This window comes from Lampetra fluviatilis, chromosome 27 (assembly GCF_964198595.1).
Source record: "Lampetra fluviatilis chromosome 27, kcLamFluv1.1, whole genome shotgun sequence".
In the NCBI taxonomy this organism is placed as follows: Eukaryota; Metazoa; Chordata; class Hyperoartia; order Petromyzontiformes; family Petromyzontidae; genus Lampetra; species Lampetra fluviatilis.
In genome coordinates, this window is record NC_136301.1 from 6295217 (window position 1) to 6316724 (window position 21508).

Consider the following 21508-nt stretch of genomic DNA (forward strand, 5'->3'; position numbering starts at 1 on the left):
AGTGCGGTGTGTACATTTTTGTTTCGTGTGTGTGTGATATGGTGGTGTGTGTGTGCGTGCGTGCCTTTAATAGAGGTTACAGCGGCGGCGGCACATGTGTGCAGAATAAATCTGTGGTGGAGCTGCAGTGAACGCAGACCTGAGTGGAATTACAAGAAGGAGGGGGGGAGGAGGTTGGTCTCTGACGCAAAGCGATGCGCCGACAAATAGCGCCCGCGGAGCCGTCGTGCACACGGGAGCCAGCGGCGTGCCGTGACCCCGTGTGTGTGTGTAGTCACTGTGTGTATGTAGTGACTGTGTGTGTAGTCACTGTGTGTGTGTGTAGTCACTGTGTGTGTAGTGACTGTGTGTGTATGTGTAGTCACTGTGTGTGTGTAGTGTCTGTGTGTATGTGTGTAGTCATTGTGTGTGTGTGTGTGTGGTCACTGTGTGTGTGTGTAGTGCCTGTGTGTGTGTAGTGACTGTGTGTGTGTGTGTGTAGTGACTGTGTGTGTGCCGTGACCCCGTGTGTGTGTGTAGTGACTGTGTGTGTAGTGACTGTGTGTGTGTGTAGTGACTGTGTGTGTGTAGTATCTGTGTGTGTGTAGTCACTGTGTGTGTGTGTGTAGTGTCTGTGTGTGTGTGTAGTGACTGTGTGTGTGTGTAGTCACTGTGTGTGTAGTGACTGTGTGTGTGTAGTGACTGTGTGTGTGTAGTGTATGTGTGTGTAGTGACTGTGTGTGTGTATAGTCACTGTGTGTGTGTAGTCACTGTGTGTGTGTGTAGTGAATGTGTGTGTGTGTAGTCACTGTGTGTGTGTGTAGTGACTGTGTGTGTGTAGTGACTGTGTGTGGGTAGTGACTGTGTTGTGTGTGTGTAGTGACTGTGTGTGTGTAGTGACTGTGTGTGTGTAGTCACTGTGTGTGTGTGTAGTCACTGTGTGTGTGTGTGTGTAGTGACTGTGTGTGTGTGTAGTTACTGTGTGTGTAGTGTTTGTGTGTGTGTAGTCACTGTGTGTGTGTGTGTAGTGACTGTGTGTGTAGTGACTGTGTGTGTAGTGACTGTGTGTGTGTGTAGTGACTGTTTGTGTGTAGTGACTGTGTGTGTGTAGTCACTGTGTGTGTGTGGTGACTGTGTGTGTGTAGTGACTGTGTGTGTGTGTAGTGTGTGTGTGTAGTCACTGTGTGTGTAGTGACTGTGTGTGTAGTGACTGTGTGTGTAGTCACTGTGTGTGTGTGTAGTGCCTGTGTGTGTGTAGTGACTGTGTGTGTGTGTGTAGTGTCTGTGTGTGTGTAGTCACTGTGTGTGTAGTTACTGTGTGTGTGTGTAGTCACTGTGTGTGTAGTGACTGTGTGTGTGTGTAGTCACTGTGTGTGTGTAGTCACTGTGTGTGTGTGTAGTGACTGTGTGTGTGTGTAGTCACTGTGTGTGTGTGTAGTGACTGTGTGTGTGTAGTGACTGTGTGTGTAGTCACTGTGTGTGTAGTCACTGTGTGTGTGTAGTCACTGTGTGTGTGTAGTGACTGTGTGTGTGTGTAGTGACTGTGTGTGTGTGTAGTGACTGTGTGTGTAGTGACTGTGTGTGTGTGTGTGTAGTGTATGTGTGTGTGTGTAGTGACTGTGTGTGTGTGTGTAGTCACTGTGTGTGTAGTAACTGTGTGTGTGTGTAGTGACTGTGTGTGTGTGTAGTGACTGTGTGTGTGTGTAGTGACTGTGTGTGTAGTGACTGTGTGTGTGTAGTGTCTGTGTGTGTGTGTGTGTGTAGTGACTGTGTGTGTGTGTGTAGTCACTGTGTGTGTAGTGACTGTGTGTGTGTGTGTAGTGACTGTGTGTGTAGTAGTGACTGTGTGTGTGTGTAGTGACTGTGTGTGTAGTGACTGTGTGTGTGTAGTGTGTGTGTGTAGTGGCTGTGTGTGTGTAGTGACTGTGTGTGTGTGTAGTGACTGTGTGTGTGTAGTGTCTCTGTGTGTAGTGACTGTGTGTGTGTATAGTCACTGTGTGTGTGTGTAGTCACTGTGTGTGTGTGTAGTCACTGTGTGTGTGTGTAGTGACTGTGTGTGTGTAGTGACTATGTGTGTAGTGACTGTGTATGTGTGTGTAGTCACTGTGTGTGTGTGTAGTGACTGTGTGTGTGTGTGTAGTGACTGTGTGTGTGTAGTGACTGTGTGTGCAGTGACTGTGTGTGGGTGTAGTCACTGTGTGTGTGTGTAGTGACTGTGTGTGTAGTGACTGTGTGTGTGTGTAGTGACTGTGTGTGTAGTGACTGTGTGTGTGTGTAGTGACTGTGTGTGTGTAGTCACTGGGGTACACGTCACTGTGTGTGCGTAGTGACTGTGTGTGTGTGTAGTGACTGTGTGTGCGTAGTGACTGTGTGTGTGTGTAGTCACTGTGTGTGTGTAGTGACTGTGTGTGTGTAGTCACTGTGTGTGTATAGTCACTGTGTGTGTGTAGTGACTGTGTGTAGTGACTGTGTGTGTGTAGTGACTGTGTGTGTGTGTAGTCACTGTGTGTGTGTAGTGACTGTGTGTGTGTAGTCACTGTGTGTGTGTAGTGACTGTGTGTGTGTAGTGACTGTGTGTGTGTAGTGACTGTGTGTGTGTGTAGTCACTGTGTGTGTGTAGTGACTGCGGTACACGTCACTGTGTGTGTGTGGTGACTGTGGCACACGTGACTGTGTGTGTGTGTGTAGTGACTGTGTGTGTGTAGTGACTGTGTGTGTGTGTAGTGACTGTGTGTGTGTGTGTGGTGACTGTGTGTGTAGTGACTGTGTGTGTGTGTAGTGACTGTGTGTGTGTAGTGACTGTGTGTGTGTGTAGTCACTGAAGCACACGTGACTGTGTGTGTGTGTACTCACTGCGGTACACCTCACTGTGTGTGTGTGTAGTCACTGCGGTACACGTCGCTGTGTGTGTGTGTCACTGCGGTACACGTCACTGTGTGTGTGTAGTCACTGCGTTACACGTGATTACATGTGTGTACACTCACTACAGTATACGTGATCACGTGTGTGTGGGTGGTGGTCGCGGATTGCTGAGGAGATGGAGTCTGCCTCAATGGCCCGCGATCACAAATCGCTCTTTAACTCCATCAAAAAAGTAACCTGCAGCGCCACACCTATTACCATCATTTGGGGAAAGAACGGTGATCCAATCTCCGACCCCCAGGAACAGGTTTGCAGATTTTGCTGAGCATTTCTGTGAGGTCCTGGGGTAGGGGAAATCCCTCAGCCTGGAAAACAACGTGGGACAATGTGGAGATGACCCTGCTGAGGCTGCGGTGCCTTAAATATTGGAAGAAGTCATCCCCTGTGAGTGGCTGGCTGAGGTGCCATCTGTTGAGGAAGTACTGAAGACGATCTTGAGTCTGAGACCAGGATATTTCACCGGGCAGAGATGATCTCCCAAGCGAAATGCTGAGGGAGGGTAGCGTTTGTGCACAGACTGCCCTACATGACATCATAACAACAATCTGGACCACTGGACGGGTTCCGTAGGATTGGAAGGATGCCCTGGTGGTCCCCCTCTTTAAGAAAGGGGACTGTACAGACTGTAACAACTAGAGGGGCATCTCACTCCTCAGTGTGCCCGGAAAGGTCTTGGCAAGGATTATTCAACATCGCCTTGCTAGGCACGCTGAGGAGAGGCTTGCGGAGTCCCAATGCGGTTTCAGGAAAGAGCGGTCCCGCACAGATGCCATATTTTCTGTCCGTCTGATGCTTTATTGACCTGGTCAAGGCCTATGGTACCATGAGTAGGCCTGGGAACTGGGTTGCTCTTTGTGTTCTTAGAGTCCGTGACCCTCTGCTCACGATCATTAAGGACCTTCATGATGGTGAGCAGGCCCGAGGAACACTACGTGGCCGGGAGTCGGAGGCATTCCCTGTACACCTTGGGGTGCGACAGGGATGTCCTCTGGCTCCCACATTATTTAACATCTATTTCGACCACATAGTTCGTAAAGCCTTCAATCGCTATACCGGAGGAATTTCCATCTGGTACAGATACAATGGGAGGCTGATCAATGCCCGGGTGCGGTCAAGGGATGGTTCCCTATTGCTCAACCATGTTATGTATGCCGATGATCTGGTAATTGCTGCTCACTTAGAGGAGGAGTTGGAGGTGCTGCTGCTGAACCTGGAGCTTGCCACTAAGAGGTGGGGCCTTACCATCAGCCCCACCAAAACTAAGCACCTGCCTGGGTAATTTGGACACTCCACCACCACAACTCCCAATTGGTGATGGGGCAGTTGTGGAGAGAGTGGAGAGTTTTCCATACCTGGGCAGTGTGCACATGACCGGCTCCAGTTTGACAGCAGAGGTCTCACTCCGGAGGGCAGAGGAGCGACGCTCACAACAAGCGGAGCGCCGGGTGACTAAAGCACAGCAAGTTGGCACATTAGGGGGCACAGGTGGTGCATCAGCCACTCATCTCAGTCGACCCGTGACAACTGGGTCTGTCCCATGACCTCGTGCCAGCGGGCGTTCGACACTTCACGTGGCCTCAACATGCACATAGCCTGGCACAAGCATCATGGTGACGTCACCGTCCACTTCGTGGCGAATAGCAGTTGTTGTTGTTGTACACTCACCGCAGTATACGTGACTGCCGGGTTAGATTCCCGCTCATGGCCACCGCCAGTGGACAGCGATACTTATCTGAACCGGTCCGGGGGCCTCCCCTAGGTCGACTCAGCCTCAACTAAGTACTTGGTGCCGCGTGTAGTAAAACCATCGCCACTCGGGGGAGACAAAGGCGGCCGGGCGTGGTTGCTGGCCACTGACCCCCCCCCCCTCCTCTCGCGTGCCGTGCCCCCCCTTCATTGGAGCTACTCGCTAACAGAAACTTGCCCCAACACTCTGTTGAGGCTATACGGGGTAAGGGGGCATCTTTGTCTTTGTGTTGCGAGCGTTGTGAATGCGCGTGCGCGTGTGGGGAGCGGTGGTGCAGCGGTTAGCGCGCTGCGCTACGAAGCCGGCGGTCCGGGTTCGATTCCCGCTCACAGCCAACACCGGCAGAGACGATTATCCGAACCGGTACCTGGGCCTCCCTTAGGTCGACTCGGCCTCAAATGAGTACCCGGTGCGGTGCGTAAAAAAACATCGCCACTGGGGAGACAAAGGCGGTCGGGCGTGGTTGCTGGCCACCGACCCCCTCGTGTGCCGTTCCAGCCTTCGTATGCGCTCGCTAACAGCACTTGCCCCTGCAGTCTGTTAGGAATATACGGGGGGGGGGGGGGGTCATTGTCTTTGTGCGCGCGCGCGTGTGTGTGTGCGCGCGCGCGCTGGCTCGCTACGTCTCCCACGTTCATTCATTGGTAGCAGCGAATTGGCGACGTATGCAGGAAGCCTGGAGGATGAGGAGGAGGTAGGAGGCTTGTCAAATTAACCCGTGCGCCTCCCACACTTAACCGTTGCCGTGACGCGCGGCCTCGGTTGACACGCGGCCTCGGTTGACACGCGCGGCAGCCGACGCAGCGGAGCCCTTCTCACTGCGTGTTTACAACGTGGCCGGATTTAAATGGATCGCAGCCCTTTGTCCACGCCAGTGTCCTTCGTTTGCTGGTTGGTGGGCCCCTGGGTGGCCTTTCGCGCGACCCACCGTCAACAGGCAAATGGTGAAAACGCTGCGCCCATCGTGCTGCTGCCTAACCTGCAATGGTTTCAAACGTGTGGCGGACCGCACACTGATCATTTCCCTTCTACGTGACTTTACCGAAAGAACCAAGAAGATGAATCACTGCAGTCACGAAAGCTTTCGTGACTTTACCGAAAGAACCGAGAAGATGAATCCCTGCAGTCACGAAAGCTTTCGTGACTTTACCGAAAGAACCAAGAAGATGAATCACTGCAGTCACGAAAGCTTTCGTGACTTTACCGAAAGAACCGAGAAGATGAATCCCTGCAGTCACGAAAGCTTTCGTGACTTTACCGAAAGAACTAAGAAGATGAATCACTGCAGTCACGAAAGCTTTCGTGACTTTACCGAAAGAACCGAGAAGATGAATCCCTGCAGTCACGAAAGCTTTCGTGACTTTACCGAAAGAACCGAGAAGATGAATCCCTGCAGTCACGAAAGCTTTCGTGACTTTACCGAAAGAACCGAGAAGATGAATCCCTGCAGTCACGAAAGCTTTCGGCAATTTACCGAAAGAACCGAGAAGATGAATCCCTGCAGTCACGAAAGCTTTCGTGACTTTACCGAAAGAACCGAGAAGATGAATCCCTGCAGTCACGAAAGCTTTCGTGACTTTACCGAAAGAACCGAGAAGATGAATCCCTGCAGTCACGAAAGCTTTCGTGACTTTACCGAAAGAACCGAGAAGATGAATCCCTGCAGTCACGAAAGAAATTGAAAAGTTGCCAGTGTTGTTCCACGCACAATTATCGGCCAATGCGTGTTTAAGGGGCCGTCCATAAATGACGTCACGCACCTAGGGGGGGGGGTCAGACATTTGTGACGATGTGTAACGAGAGGGGGGGGGTTGAAAAATGTGACGTCACATCAAAATACACAACTTTAAATAAATGTAAACACGTTCTACTTAAATTTCGATTTAAAGCTTTCGTGACTGCAGGGATTCATCTTCTTGGTTCTTTCGGTAAAGTCACGTAGAAGGGAAGTAATAAAATAATAAAAATAAAACATAATAAAACAATTCTCACGACGTTTCGGCCACAACGCAAGCAGCCATCCTCTTCGCCTGAGGATGGCTGCTTGCGTTGTGGCCGAAACGTCGTGAGAATTGTTTTATTATGTTTTATTTTTATTATTTTATTACTTCCCTTCTACGTGACTTTACCGAAAGAACCAAGAAGACGTTCTACTTAATTAAATATACTTTTTAATAAATGTTTTCTCCTACAACATCAGAGTGCAGCGCCACATTAAATACGCACTACAATGACAATAGTTTAAAGCGATTTGAAGCATGTTTTATATTTTCAAAATGGAAATGTATTTTGGGGGGAGGGGGTGGGGCAGAGCTTTGTGACGTCATAATCGAGGGGGGGGGTCTGACTTTTTGTGACGCCGTGTGACGATGGGGGGGGGGTCCAAAATCGTCCAAAATCGCGTGACGTCATTTATGGACGGCCCCTAAGCAGTTCCGTATAATTTCAGCGGCATTGTTTCAAGACGAGCACAAAGTTTGCGGGCAGGCTTCACACACGCAGGGTCTCATCGGCGGCAGCAGCCGAGAGCGAAAGCTCGCTGGAAACTTGCTTGGCTGGCGAACCACGAGGTGGTAACGCTACGGGATTGGGGGGGGTGAGTTTTGACGCGTAATTATCCACAGTATTTTTCGATTTAAAGCTTTCGTGACTGCAGGGATTCATCTTCTTGGTTCTTTCGGTGAAGTCACGTAGAAGGGAAATAATAAAATAATAAAAACTTCAACAATATAATACAATTCTCACGACCTGTTCTTCACCTGATGACGGCTGCTTGCGTTGTGGCCGAAACGTCGTGAGAATTGTATTTTATTATGTTTTATTTTTATTATTTCCCTTCTACGTGACTTTTACCGAAAGAACCAAGAAGATGTATCCACAGTATGACGAGTACGTGACCGGAACAAAAATATTAATAAATACGCTAACATTGGTCTCATTCATATTCTTTGGTTATTTCGGTGAAGTCACGTGGATAGAAAAAATTATGAAAGTATATAAAATAATAAATAAAAACTACGACGTTTCGATCGCAACACAACTTTTTCCTCCTGATGACGATCGCTTGTGTTGCGATCGAAACGTCGTAGTTTTTATTTGATCAACTTTTATTTTTTCTATCTACTTGACCTTACCGAAAGAACCAACGAATATGAATTCCTGCAGTCGCGAAAGTTTTAAGTCAAGATTGGTCCCCTTCGTGTATAGTAATCCCCGTACCGACACACTGAATAACGACAACAACATAAAACCCCGACAATTTACAAACGTAATGATGTCTTACTCACGTCACGGTGTCGTCGCCTCGACGTCTGTTGCGCACAATGTGAGGGGGTTTGTGTGTGGGGGGGGGCACAAAGGATGAACTCCAGAGCGACCGATATTGTCTTTTGTTGTTGTTGTCGTTGCTGTGTCACCGTTTTCTACCCAGGAGGGAAACGGCCATTTTTTTTTAAATCGTTGTTTAAAAAAAAATTAAGCTATTTATTTTTTCTCCTTTCAATTCACATTTTTAGGACCCAAGTGTTAAAGCGATATTATAATGTAACCCATTGCGACGGCCCGATTGGGAGGGGGGGGGGTTGTGGGGAGGAGAGAAAATGAATTGGGGGGGGGGGTGATGGGAAGCTGTTGATTTGCTGCCGTGATTTAAGATGGAAAGGAGAAAACCAACAACCGTCACCTCGTAATGGTGGCTGTAATCAGCGACAATCGGGATGCATCGTAACGGCCAAAAACCCCTACGCATATACACGTGCTAATAATAATCATGTTGTTGTTGTTGAGTGAAGTGTTTGCATCGGCGTTGTGCGTTGCGACTGTGAGCTCGCCGCTCCAGTGCCACGACACCACGCTGGTCCCGGTCTTTCTTCCTCCCTCCTCCTTCCTCCTGCTCCTCGTCGGCAAGATGTGCGCCCAAGGCAGAATGCATATGCTCCTTCCGCCATCATCACGACATATGCTGCTGCTCGCTACTGCTCGCTGCTGCTGCTGCTGCCCGTTGAAGTGTGTAGTGCCAGTAGCCCTGCGCGATTTCAGGATATCACAGAAATGCTGATTATGCTGTATAGGTAGGTGGACAGGCCTGGCTGCTGTAGGTGCTGCTGTATAGGTAGGTGGACAGGCCTTGCTGCTGTAGGTGTTGCTGAATAGGTAGACGCACAGGCCTGGCTGCTGTAGGTGTTGCTGTATAGGTAGGTGGAAAGGCCTGGCTGCTGTAGGTCCTGCTGTATAGGTAGGTGAAAAGGCCTTGCTGCTGTAGGTGTTGCTGTATAGGTAGACGCACAGGCCTGGCTGCTGTAGGTGTTGCTGTATAGGTAGGTGGAAAGGCCTGGCTGCTGTACGTGTTGCTGTATAGGTAGGTGCACAGGCCTCGCTGCTGTAGGTGTTGCTGTATAGGTAGACGCACAGGCCTTGCTGCTGTAGGTGCTGCTGTATAGGTAGGTGGACAGGCCTTGCTGCTGGAGGTGTTGCTGTATAGGTAGGTGGATAGGCCTGGCTGCTGTAGGTGCTGCTGTATAGGTAGGTGGACAGGCCTGGCTGCTGTAGGTGCTGCTGTATAGGTAGGTGCACAGGCCTGGCTGCTGTAGGTGCTGCTGTATAGGTAGGTGCACAGGCCTGGCTGTTGTACGTGCTGCTGTATAGGTAGACGCACAGGCCTGGCTGCTGTAGGTGTTGCTGTATAGGTAGGTGCACAGGCCTGGCTGCTGTAGGTGCTGCTGTATAGGTAGGTGCACAGGCCTGGCTGCTGTAGGTGCTGTTGTATAGGTAGGTGCACAGGCCTGGCTGCTGTAGGTGCTGCTGTATAGGTAGGTGGACAGGCCTGGCTGCTGTAGGGTTTGCTGTATAGATAGGTTCACAGGCCTCGCTGCTGTAGGTACTGCTGTATAGATAGGTGCACAGGCCTTGCTGCTGTAGGTACTGCTGTATAGGTAGAGGCACAGGCCTGGCTGCTGTAGGTGCTGCTGTATAGGTAGACGCACAGGCCTGGCTGCTGTAGGTGTTGCTGTATAGGTAGGTGGACAGGCCTGGCTGCTGTAGGTGCTGCTGTATAGGTAGGTGGAAAGGCCTGACTGCTGTAGGTGCTGCTGTATAGGTAGGTGGAAAGGCCTGGCTGCTGTAGGGTTTGCTGTACAGATAGGTTCACAGGCCTCGCTGCTGTAGGTACTGCTGTATAGATAGGTGCATAGGCCTTGCTGCTGTAGGTACTGCTGTATAGGTAGACGCACAGGCCTGGCTGCTGTAGGTGCTGCTGTATAGGTAGGTGCACAGGCCTGGCTGCTGTAGGTGCTGCTGTATAGGTAGGTGGAAAGGCCTAGCTGCTGTAGGTGTTGTTATATAGGTAGGTGGAAAGGCCTCGCTGCTGTAGGTGTTGCTGTATAGGTAGGTGAACAGGTATTGTCTGCATTAGATGCTGTTCTATAGATAGGTGGACAGGCCTGGCTGCTGTAGGTGCTGCTGTATAGGTAGGTGGACAGGTCTGGCTGCTGTAGGTGCTGCTGTATAGGTAGGTGGAAAGGCCTTGCTGCTGTAGGTGTTGCTGAATAGGTAGACGCACAGGCCTGGCTGCTGTAGGTGTTGCTCTATAGGTAGGTGGAAAGGCCTGGCTGCTGTAGGTGCTGCTGTATAGGTAGGTGGAAAGGCCTTGCTGCTGTAAGTGTTGCTGTATAGGTAGGTGCACAGGCCTTGCTGTTGGAGGTGCTACGGTATAGGTAGGTGGAAAGGCCTGGCTGCTGTAGGTGTTGCTGTATAGGTAGACGCACAGGCCTTGCTGCTGGAGGTGCTGCTGTATAGGTAGGTGCACAGGCCTGGCTGCTTTCGGTGCTGCTGTATAGGTAGGTGGAAAGGCCTAGCTGCTGTAGGTGTTGTTATATAGGTAGGTGGAAAGGCCTCGCTGCTGTAGGTGCTGCTGTATAGGTATGTGCACAGGCCTAACTGCTGTAGGTGCTGCTGTATAGGTAGACGCACAGGCCTGGCTGCTGTAGGTGCTGCTGTGTAGGTAGGTGCACAGGTATTGTCTGCTTTAGGTGCTGTTCTCTAGGTAGGTGCACAGACCTGGCTGTTCTATAGGTAGGCAGACAGAGCCTGGCTGCTGCAGCTGTATATTGATAAGGCGGAAGCGTCATTGCGTCTTCTCGACGCTTCCTCTCACCCTGCTTCCGACGTCGCCTCGGCGTTGCTTCCGCGGGAAAGCGACCGGGAATCCGCGGACGCTGCCCCGGGGGCTGTGAACAACACACCAGTGGCCCAGTGCTGGATTATCTTAGTAGCAAAAGTAGCTACATATGTAGCTACGGGCCCTGCATTTTGAAAGGCCGCGCGCTAAATGCTTTCAAGCTATCAATTCCGGTTAAGTGATTCTGCACTTGCTCTATTACTATAGTACTACACTGCCTTCAACTGTTATGAACGATTGGGTGTTTAAGTCTAGCGATTTGTCGTATTATCTGGCTGTATACCAAATTAAAAAATACAATTACCTTCGTATACAAGTAAAACATGTTTGTTTTATTTAGGGCCCCTTTATAACATATGCTACAGGCCCCGCACTAGATTAATCCAGCACTGCAGTGGCCGTCCCAGGGGGTGCTTGCATGATGGGTTTGTTGTTAATTCGGTGGGACGATGTTTTTTTTAAAAAGACAGTCACGCAATCACCCACTCACCCACCCACTCACTCACCCACCCACCCACTCACCCACCCACTCACCCACTCACCCACTCACCCACCCACTCACTCACTCACCCACCCACTCACCCACCCACTCACCCACTCACCCACCCACTCACTCACTCACCCACCCACTCACTCACCCACCCACCCACTCACCCACCCACTCACCCACTCACCCACTCACCCACCCACTCACTCACTCACCCACCCACTCACCCACCCACTCACCCACCCACCCACTCACCCACTCACCCACTCACCCACCCACTCACTCACCCACCCACCCACTCACCCACCCACTCACCCACTCACCCACCCACTCACTCACTCACCCACCCACTCACCCACCCACTCACCCACTCACCCACCCACTCACTCACTCACCCACCCACTCACTCACCCACTCACCCACCCACTCACCCACTCACCCACTCACCCACCCACTCACCCACCCACTCACCCACCCACTCACCCACCCACTCACCCACCCACCCACTCACCCACCCACCCACTCACCCACCCACCCACCCACTCACCCACCCACTCACCCACCCACTCACCCACCCACTCACCCACCCACTCACCCACCCACTCACCCACTCACCCACCCACTCACCCACTCACCCACCCACTCACCCACCCACTCACCCACCCACTCACCCACCCACTCACCCACTCACTCACCCACCCACCCACTCACCCACCCACTCACCCACTCACCCACTCACCCACCCACTCACTCACCCACCCACCCACCCACTCACCCACCCACTCACCCACTCACCCACTCACCCACCCACTCACTCACCCACCCACCCACTCACCCACCCACCCACCCACTCACCCACCCACTCACCCACCCACTCACTCACCCACCCACCCACTCACCCACCCACTCACCCACCCACTCACCCACCCACTCACCCACTCACTCACCCACCCACCCACCCACCCACTCACCCACTCACCCACTCACCCACCCACCCACCCACTCACCCACCCACTCACCCACCCACTCACCCACCCACCCACTCACCCACCCACCCACTCACCCACTCACCCACCCACTCACTCACCCACCCACCCACTCACCCACTCACCCACCCACCCACTCACCCACCCACTCACCCACCCACTCACCCACCCACTCACCCACTCACCCACCCACTCACTCACCCACCCACCCACTCACCCACTCACCCACCCACTCACCCACCCACCCACTCACCCACTCACCCACTCACCCACCCACTCACTCACCCACCCACCCACTCACCCACTCACCCACCCACCCACCCACTCACCCACCCACTCACCCACCCACTCACCCACTCACCCACTCACTCACCCACTCACCCACTCACCCACCCACCCACCCACTCACCCACCCACTCACCCACCCACCCACTCACCCACCCACCCACTCACCCACCCACTCACCCACCCACCCACTCACCCACCCACTCACCCACCCACTCACCCACCCACTCACCCACCCACCCACTCACCCACTCACTCACCCACCCACCCACTCACCCACCCACTCACCCACTCACCCACTCACCCACCCACTCACCCACTCACCCACCCACCCACTCACCCACCCACTCACCCACCCACTCACCCACCCACTCACCCACCCACCCACTCACCCACTCACCCACTCACTCACCCACCCACCCACCCACCCACTCACCCACCCACTCACCCACCCACTCACTCACTCACCCACTCACCCACTCACCCACCCACTCACCCACTCACCCACTCACTCACTCACTCACCCACTCATTCACTCACCCACTCACCCACTCACCCACCCACTCACCCACTCACACCACTCACCCACCCACTCACTCACTCACCCACTCACCCACCCACTCACTCACTCACCCACCCACTCACTCACTCACCCACCCACCCACCCACTCACCCACCCACTCACCCACCCACCCACTCACCCACTCACCCACTCACTCACCCACCCACCCACTCACCCACCCACCCACTCACTCACTCACCCACTCACCCACCCACTCACTCACTTACCCACCCACTCACTCACTCACCCACCCACTCACCCACCCACTCACCCACCCACCCACTCACCCACTCACCCACCCACTCACCCACCCACCCACTCACCCACCCACTCACCCACTCACCCACCCACTCACCCACCCACTCACCCACCCACTCACCCACCCACCCACTCACCCACTCACCCACCCACCCACTCACCCACTCACTCACCCACCCACTCACCCACCCACCCACCCACTCACTCACCCACTCACTCACCCACCCACTCACCCACTCACTCACCCACCCACTCACCCACCCACCCACCCACTCACCCACCCACTCACCCACCCACTCACCCACCCACCCACTCACTCACCCACTCACCCACCCACTCACCCACTCACCCACTCACTCACCCACCCACTCACCCACCCACTCACTCACTCACTCACCCACCCACTCACCCACCCACCCACCCACTCACTCACCCACTCACTCACTCACCCACCCACTCACCACTCACCCACTCACCCACCCACCCACTCACCCACTCACCCACCCACTCACCCACCCACTCACCCACCCACCCACTCACCCACCCACCCACTCACTCACCCACCCACTCACTCACCCACTCACCCACCCACTCACCCACTCACCCACTCACTCACCCACCCACTCACCCACCCACCCACTCACTCACTCACTCACCCACCCACCCACCCACCCACTCACCCACCCACCCACCCACTCACCCACCCACCCACTCACTCACCCACTCACCCACTCACCCACTCACCCACCCACTCACCCACCCACTCACCCACCCACTCACCCACCCACCCACTCACCCACCCACCCACTCACCCACCCACTCACTCACCCACTCACCCACCCACCCACCCACCCACTCACTCACCCACCCACCCACCCACCCACTCACCCACCCACCCACTCACCCACCCACTCACCCACCCACTCACCCACCCACTCACCCACCCACTCACCCACCCACTCACTCACCCACTCACCCACCCACCCAGTAGAAGCCCCTCCCCCCCACCGAACGTGTGTCAGTTGGTAGAAGCCCCCCCCACCGAACGCGTGTCAGTTGGTAGAAGCCCCCCCCCCCACCGAACGCGTGTCAGTTGGTAGAAGCCCCCCCCACCGAACGCGTGTCAGTTGGTAGAAGCCCCCCCCCCACCGAACGCGTGTGAGTTGGTAGGGTCGAGCACGCGCTAGCGAATAAATAAATAACCAACGACAGCACTAAATCGCTAATGAAACTACTTTAAAGGTGACGGACGCGAAATCGGAATAGCGCTGGCTCAGCACGGGGCTTTTGGCGTGCTAGCTGGCTACTTTTTTTAAACGTGAACCCCACGGTTTGCGAGCCAAATTCTTCGCAAGTTTCGGCCACACACACACAGACAGACAAACAATGAAATTTCTAGGTAAGAGAAAAGATGGAGTTGGTTACCTGAAGGCATGAACAGTCGTGCGAGACAGAGGTGGCGGTGGTGGTGGGGTTGGAGTGGTTTGGGGAATAACCCAGGCCAATCAGAATGAACATAAAATCATCATATCGTATTTTGTTTGCCTGTTTACAAGTACAGAAAGGATACATACTTGTGGTGAACATTCATACTACATTCCTTGCAAACGGTATCTTAACACCTGTTTTATCGCCAGGAAGGATAAACACATCTTCATGTTTTTCCCCAACCCAACTTGTGTGTGTGTATTTTTATATATATATAGATTTAACTCTTTCTGCCGCGTGTCACTTAACGTGAACGGACATAATAAATAGGCGGCAGATTGCAAGAACATGAGTTGAGTTATTCACGAGGCATATACGCCGGCTGTAAAATCTTATGGACTCTTCTGACACGGGTATCTAACGCGTGCGCCGTTTAATGTGTAGCGCGCGCTTAAACTGGTTGTCAAAGTTTATTTAGTGATCACTTAAAAAAAAAAGATACACTGTACTGTGTACGGCATATATCTAATTTTACAAAGTGCGTCTGGATTTCCAGGCACTGCATCGCCGCGTATCGCGAGATTGTAGTCAGCAGAGCGGAGCAAATACAAAGATCACCCGCATAGACTCTCATAGACTGTTGGGGCAAGTGCTGGTAGCGAGCAGCACCTATGGGAGGAAGAGCCGCCTTTGTCTCCCCAGCGCCGATGTTTACACACCGCACTAGGTACCCATTTGAGGCTGAGTCGACCTAGGCGAGGCCCAGGACTGGTTGGCCGTGAGTGGGAATCGAACTGGGACCGCCAGGGTTCATAGCGCAACGTGCTGACCACTTCACAAGTGCCGTCGCCACATCTACGCCTCTATTTAAGGAACGAAAGAGGATTTCTCCACAAATCTGGCTGTCGCCTGATGAAGCTGGTTGTAATTACTGGCGAAACGTCGTACTCAGATTGTAAATGTTGTGGCTTTGCTCTGCGACACACCGGTGTGCTGTACCAGTGACGAATTGGCACGTTCTGATTACGTGACAACTCTTACTAGTTGGCTGTGTTGGGTGGTGACAGGCTTAACGACATATTTACGCGATCTAACCCCAAAAACACCTCTTATTTATGTACCGTACATTTAACTTCTTTCGCGCCGTACGTAGCCGACCGAACCAACCGGAGGCATCGGCAAAACCGCAAGGCGTGGGAAAAGGTCGACGATTTTCATCGCTCGGTTCTCAAATCGTCGATTGCATTCCACGTGGTTGCTCTTCATCAATGCTTTTATTGCATCATTCCCCGATCTAATGTTGGGGTTAAAGAGCTCTTCTGCTGCTTCCAGCCTTGCCGAGATCTTCTTACGTGGTTTTGCTCAAATGTCATGACAGAATGAACGGAGGGCCACCTTATCTTAAGTTGTGTAAATAGCATGTTTATTAGGGGGTTTGTTTTTTTCTCTCAAAAATACACACGCCTCCGTCAAATGTTGCCTTTTTTAAAGAGACTGCTGTGGGCGCATCGTCGCCCGATGATGAGATATGCATGAACGGTAGAATCTCGATTATCTAATAACGGGGATAATTCAACATCGCGGATAATCCAACAATATCCATATTCCGCGGAATACCAACCTTCGACCAATCGATCTCTCGCGAGCTCGGAAGACTCGGCCCACTACTAAGTGGATGATTGCAGAGCCACGCCAATCAAAAATCAATCAAACTCCGCCCCACTCTTGTAAAGATATGGCAACTGCTGTACTGTAGAGGCGATCACGTGGATGTCGGATTCACCGGAGCAACATTTGTTCGGTTTAAGCACGTGACGTGTAATACACAATTTCAAGAATAATAATGTGGAACTGTTTTTTTAGATCATTAATTTGGGCTTGAGGGATAATCCATGAGTTATTAATTCATGTCAAAATCTCAGGTTGCGCGGTTAATCCGCAAATCGGATAAACCGAAAGCGAATAATCAAGTCTACCACCGTAGGATGTCTACTGAATGTCTCTAACTGCGTGTGCCGCAATGGATGCTGGACCACCGTCGTCCACGATCCATGTCGGGTCTTTTTTTTTTACAATCCACGAGTCTCTGGCATTCCGTGCTGCGTTTCACACGCGCGCGCGTGCAAAGTTGCACTTATGAAAGGGTGAGCGAAAGGAATTCCACCCCACCCCGACCATCTCAATCGGTGGTGTAAAAGCATCGGAACATCTCGGAGGAGGCACCAACGTGACCGACGTTACAACACTCCCCACCCATTGTTCACCGCTCATCTCATTCCACATTCGTTCTGCTCAACTCTTGAGAGCGACGAGATGCTCCGAGAATGGCAACGATGTCCTCACCTCCCCGCCCATCCCTCCACCCGCTCGTCCATCGCACGTGGACGGGGGGGGGGCTCTTGGCTAGCCCCTGCAGAGGGGACCCCCGTTGCGACTGCTAAGAGCGTGCCCAGCCAACCCAGCCAGCGAGTGAGCTGGCTCGCTGGCTGTTCACGGCTACTGCAGGGCCCGACCGCGAAACTCGCCGCTTACGACGCCGCTGCCGCTGCTGCTAAAGGCCACGTCGTGGATATTGCAGCAGCCGCCTCTACGTGAGAGAAATTAAGCATGGGCTGAGAATACAAATGAAACGCGATGGCTGCTGCTATCCACCCCCCCGCCCGTTATCAGCTCCGGCAGCGTGAGCCGGCAGCGATGATGATCACGACGACGACGATGATGACGATGATGATGATGACTTTGGGAGGGAGATGAAAATAATGACGGGGCATTCTGCCAGGTCGTCGCGTTTGGAGAGGGAGGGGGGGAGGTGGCGAGAGGTGTTCCGGACAACTCGTTGGATTATTCTTGCGTTGTCTTCTTGGAAGCGGCTGTCCCGCCGCAGCAGCCGCAGTGGCAGCAGCAGCAGCGGCGGCGGCGGCAAGACAAAGGGGGTAGAATAATGACCGGGGCCGTGAAAGTGCCGCATATGAGATAGCAGCAGCAGCGCGTCTCGCTTCGTCTGCTGCTGCTGCTCCCGCACCCCCCACGCGGCGGCGCGCACACCATCACCACCATCATCACCACCATCATCACCACCACCATCATCACAATCATACCACCATCATCACCACCATCACACCACCACCAAACCTACCATCATCACCATCATACCACCATCACCACCATCATCACCACCACCATCATCACCATCATACCACCATCACCACCATCATACCATTATCACCACCATCAACACCACCAACCCTACCATCATCACCACCATTACCACCATCACACCACCACCAACCCTACCATCATCACCATCATCACCATCACCACCATCATACCACCATCACCATCATACCACCATCACCACCATCACACCATTATCATCATCACATCAACACCACCAACCCTACCATCATCACCACCATTACCACCATCACACCACCACCAACCCTACCATCATCACCATCACCACCATCATAACCATCACACCATTATCACCATCACCACCACCATCACCAACCCTACCATCATCACCATCACACCACCAACCCTACGATCATCACCATCACACCACCACCAACAACCCTACCATCATCACCATCACACCATCACAACCAACCCTACCATCATCACCATCAGACCATTACCACCACGAACCCTACCATCATCACCACCACACCATTACCACCACCACCAACCCTACCATCATCACCATCACACCATCATCATAACCATCACCACCACCACCACCACCACCCCACCACCATCATTACCACAATCACCATCCCACCATCATCATCACCACCATCACCACCCCACCATCACCCCATCATCATCACCCCACCATCACCACCCCACCACCACCCCCACCCCACCATCACCAGCTCCACCGCGCAGCGTTTTCACATTCCGTGCGCCTCGCCTCGCCTCCGCCGCCTGCCTCGCCGTCTCTATTCCAGTTCTGCGCGTCCGTCGCTCCGTCTTGTCCCTCTATACTCGTCCCCCCCCCCACTCTCGCCTCCTCCCCCCACCCTCCACCGGCCCTCCGTTCCCCCCTATCCGCCCCCCCCCCGCGCGCAGTGCGCGCGCGCGCCTCCTCGCGTGTGCGTGCGCGCTGGCGCGTGCGTGCGGTGCCTGCGGTGTGTGCGCGCATGCGGTGTGGTGCGTGCGGTGTGGTGCGCGCGTGTCCCTGCTTCGTTCTCCCGCTCGGCTCCCGCTTGCACCACAATCACCGCTTCTCACACGAGAAGGGAGAGAGGGAGGCAGGGAGGGAAGGAGGGAGAGCCGCAACCGCGTTCGACCGAGCGACAGCCGCGCAAAAGAAGAGAGGCCTCCTCCTCCCCCCCCCCCCCCCCATTTTTTTATTTTCTCCTCCGTAACGCCATGATCGCCTGCTCCGTCCTGCCGGACGCTGCCAAGTTGCTAGCTTCTCTGCAGGCCTCTGCTACCCCCGCCGGCAGTGACGGAGGCAGCGGCGGGCACCGCAGCCTCCGCCACTCATCCGCGGCCGGGGCAGCGGCACTGCCACGAAGAGGAGCAGGAGGAGGAGCGGGGCGCGATCTTCGCGTGGTCCCTACGAGGAGGAGGAGGGGGGGGGTCGAGCGCCGCGCGTTCGTCAGTCGTCCCCCGTCGCCATGATCATGCGCTTTAAACGCGGCTGCCTCTGGGCTTCCTCCCGCAGCGACTACGTGGTGGAGGAGAAGAGCGTGGTGCTGTGCAAGCGGGACAACGAAGGCTTCGGCTTCGTACTGCGCGGTGCTAAAGGTGGGCGACCCACACACCCCCACACACCCCCCCACACTCTCCCCCACACCCCCCCCACAACCCCCCTGCCCGCTCCGTCCGCATTTCCCTAACCCGTCCCCTCCTAAACCCTTCCTCCCACCTCCCCTCCGTCTCCCCTCCCCTCTGCGTTCTCACCCTCCTTGAGCAACCGCTCCACCCCCACCCCATCCACACCTTGTCACCAGGTACCGCACCTGGGGGAGGGGGGTAGGGGTGTGTGGGCAGAGTTGGGGGGGGGTTGGTGGCTCTCCAAAACGCTCTTCCGATTAGCACACGGGCGTGCCAACACGTGCGGTGCCAATTTAAATTCCTGTCCACGCTCGATCCACCTCCGCCCATTGTCGGCAAACGTCGTTCTTTGAGCACGGCTCAAACACACACCACCACCACCAAATCCCGTCGTTAACGCGCTCGCCGCACGCGTGGGGATTGCTAAACATGAGCTCCGCCGACCAGCACGTGACGCGAATGGAGCGGCCCGTCGACGATTCAAACTCAGCGCTCCTCGCATCCCCATCTGGCGTCACGCTGCGAACACACTCGGGGTCACGCCAGTCACACACACACACACAGAGAGAGAGGGTCCACACGTGCGAGATATCCTCGCTTTTTTGTGTGCTATCTTGAACGTTATCAACGCTCTGCTGGGTCAACGACAAAGATTTCCCACCCACCCGTCCCGTCCCTCCCTCGCCGGATAGCCATAGCGGACACTGCTGGGGGGGGGGGGCACAAAGTCATGTTAGCGAGCAGCAGTACCTATGATAAAGGGGCCGTCAATGGCAAACGAGATTGGGTGGGGGGGGGCACCCTTGTCTCCCTAGTGGCGATGTTTGTGTTTTACACACCGCACCGGCTACTCATTTGAGGCTGAGTCGACCTAGGGGGAGGCTCGGGACCAGTTCAGATCATTAATGATCGCTGTGCACTGGGGGTGAGCGTGAGCGCAGCGCGCTAGCCGCTACACTACCGCTCCCCCACCCCACCCCCAACTCACTACTCAGGTGGAACACACAACGAGACACGCGCGCGCGGAGATCTTGATGTGAATCAGCGCCGCATAAGTCATCACGCACGCGGGCACACATCCTACAAAGACAAAAGATCCCCCCCCCCCGCTGCCCCCGCAGTATAGACTTAAGACTTGCTGTTAGCGAGCACCAAGCTATGAAGGCCGGCACGGCACGCGTGGCGTATGATGATGGGGCTTGGCTCACCGTCACCACGCCACCATTCAACAAACCCTCCTCCCCGCCCGCCCGCCTCTTGAATGTTAATCAGTGAGCCTCGCGAGCTCCTCGGGCCCCCCAAGTTTGCCGTGCGTCAAGCGTCGCGGATTCCTGCTGACATACACCTGGAGTGCTGGGGAAAGCCGGCAGACGGGACCTTAACTCAAGTGGAGGAGTGGTGGTTTTGGTGGGGTGGGGGGGGCCTTATGGTGGATGCTTCGTCAAGCGACGTTTAACCAACGTGGCTTTGAAGATCGTCCTTTTAATGAATAACAAAGCCACGCGTTCGTTCGTCTTGTGGTGCTGCTGCTGCTTGCTGTGGAACGGACACCGTTCTGACGGGCCCACAGGCACAACGTCACCTGCATTACATTGCCAGACGAGAGTATTTTATCAATTAGGTACTGCAATGCAGTATATGTGTTTTATATATATACAGACACTGTGTGCGTGTATATGTGTAGAACATTGCCAGTGAACGTTGAACGTCGGCTCAACGTTGGCGTTGCTTTGCTGGGTACGTGTGAACGCATTAATTGCACCTCCCGCCTTAGCACGGCTGGCTACGTGCGGTGCGAAAGAAGTTCAACATACGCACGTGTGTGTATGTGAATCGTGCACAGTACATTATCCCCCCCCCCCCCCGTGTCAACAAAACGCGCATCCTGTACCGA

The 21508-nt window shown here is 54.1% G+C and overlaps 1 protein-coding gene across 1 annotated transcript in view; it reads left to right on the plus strand.

Moving 5' to 3' along the window:
- The window catches only part of LOC144942335 (SH3 and multiple ankyrin repeat domains protein 2-like), a 362265-nt gene that overhangs the window by 299294 nt on the left and 41463 nt on the right, over positions 1-21508 (plus strand). Inside the window, exon 16 of the mRNA XM_078869142.1 lies at positions 19502-19584. Coding sequence (XP_078725268.1) covers positions 19502-19584 — 83 coding nt within the window. The remainder of the gene's footprint in view (positions 1-19501; positions 19585-21508) is intronic.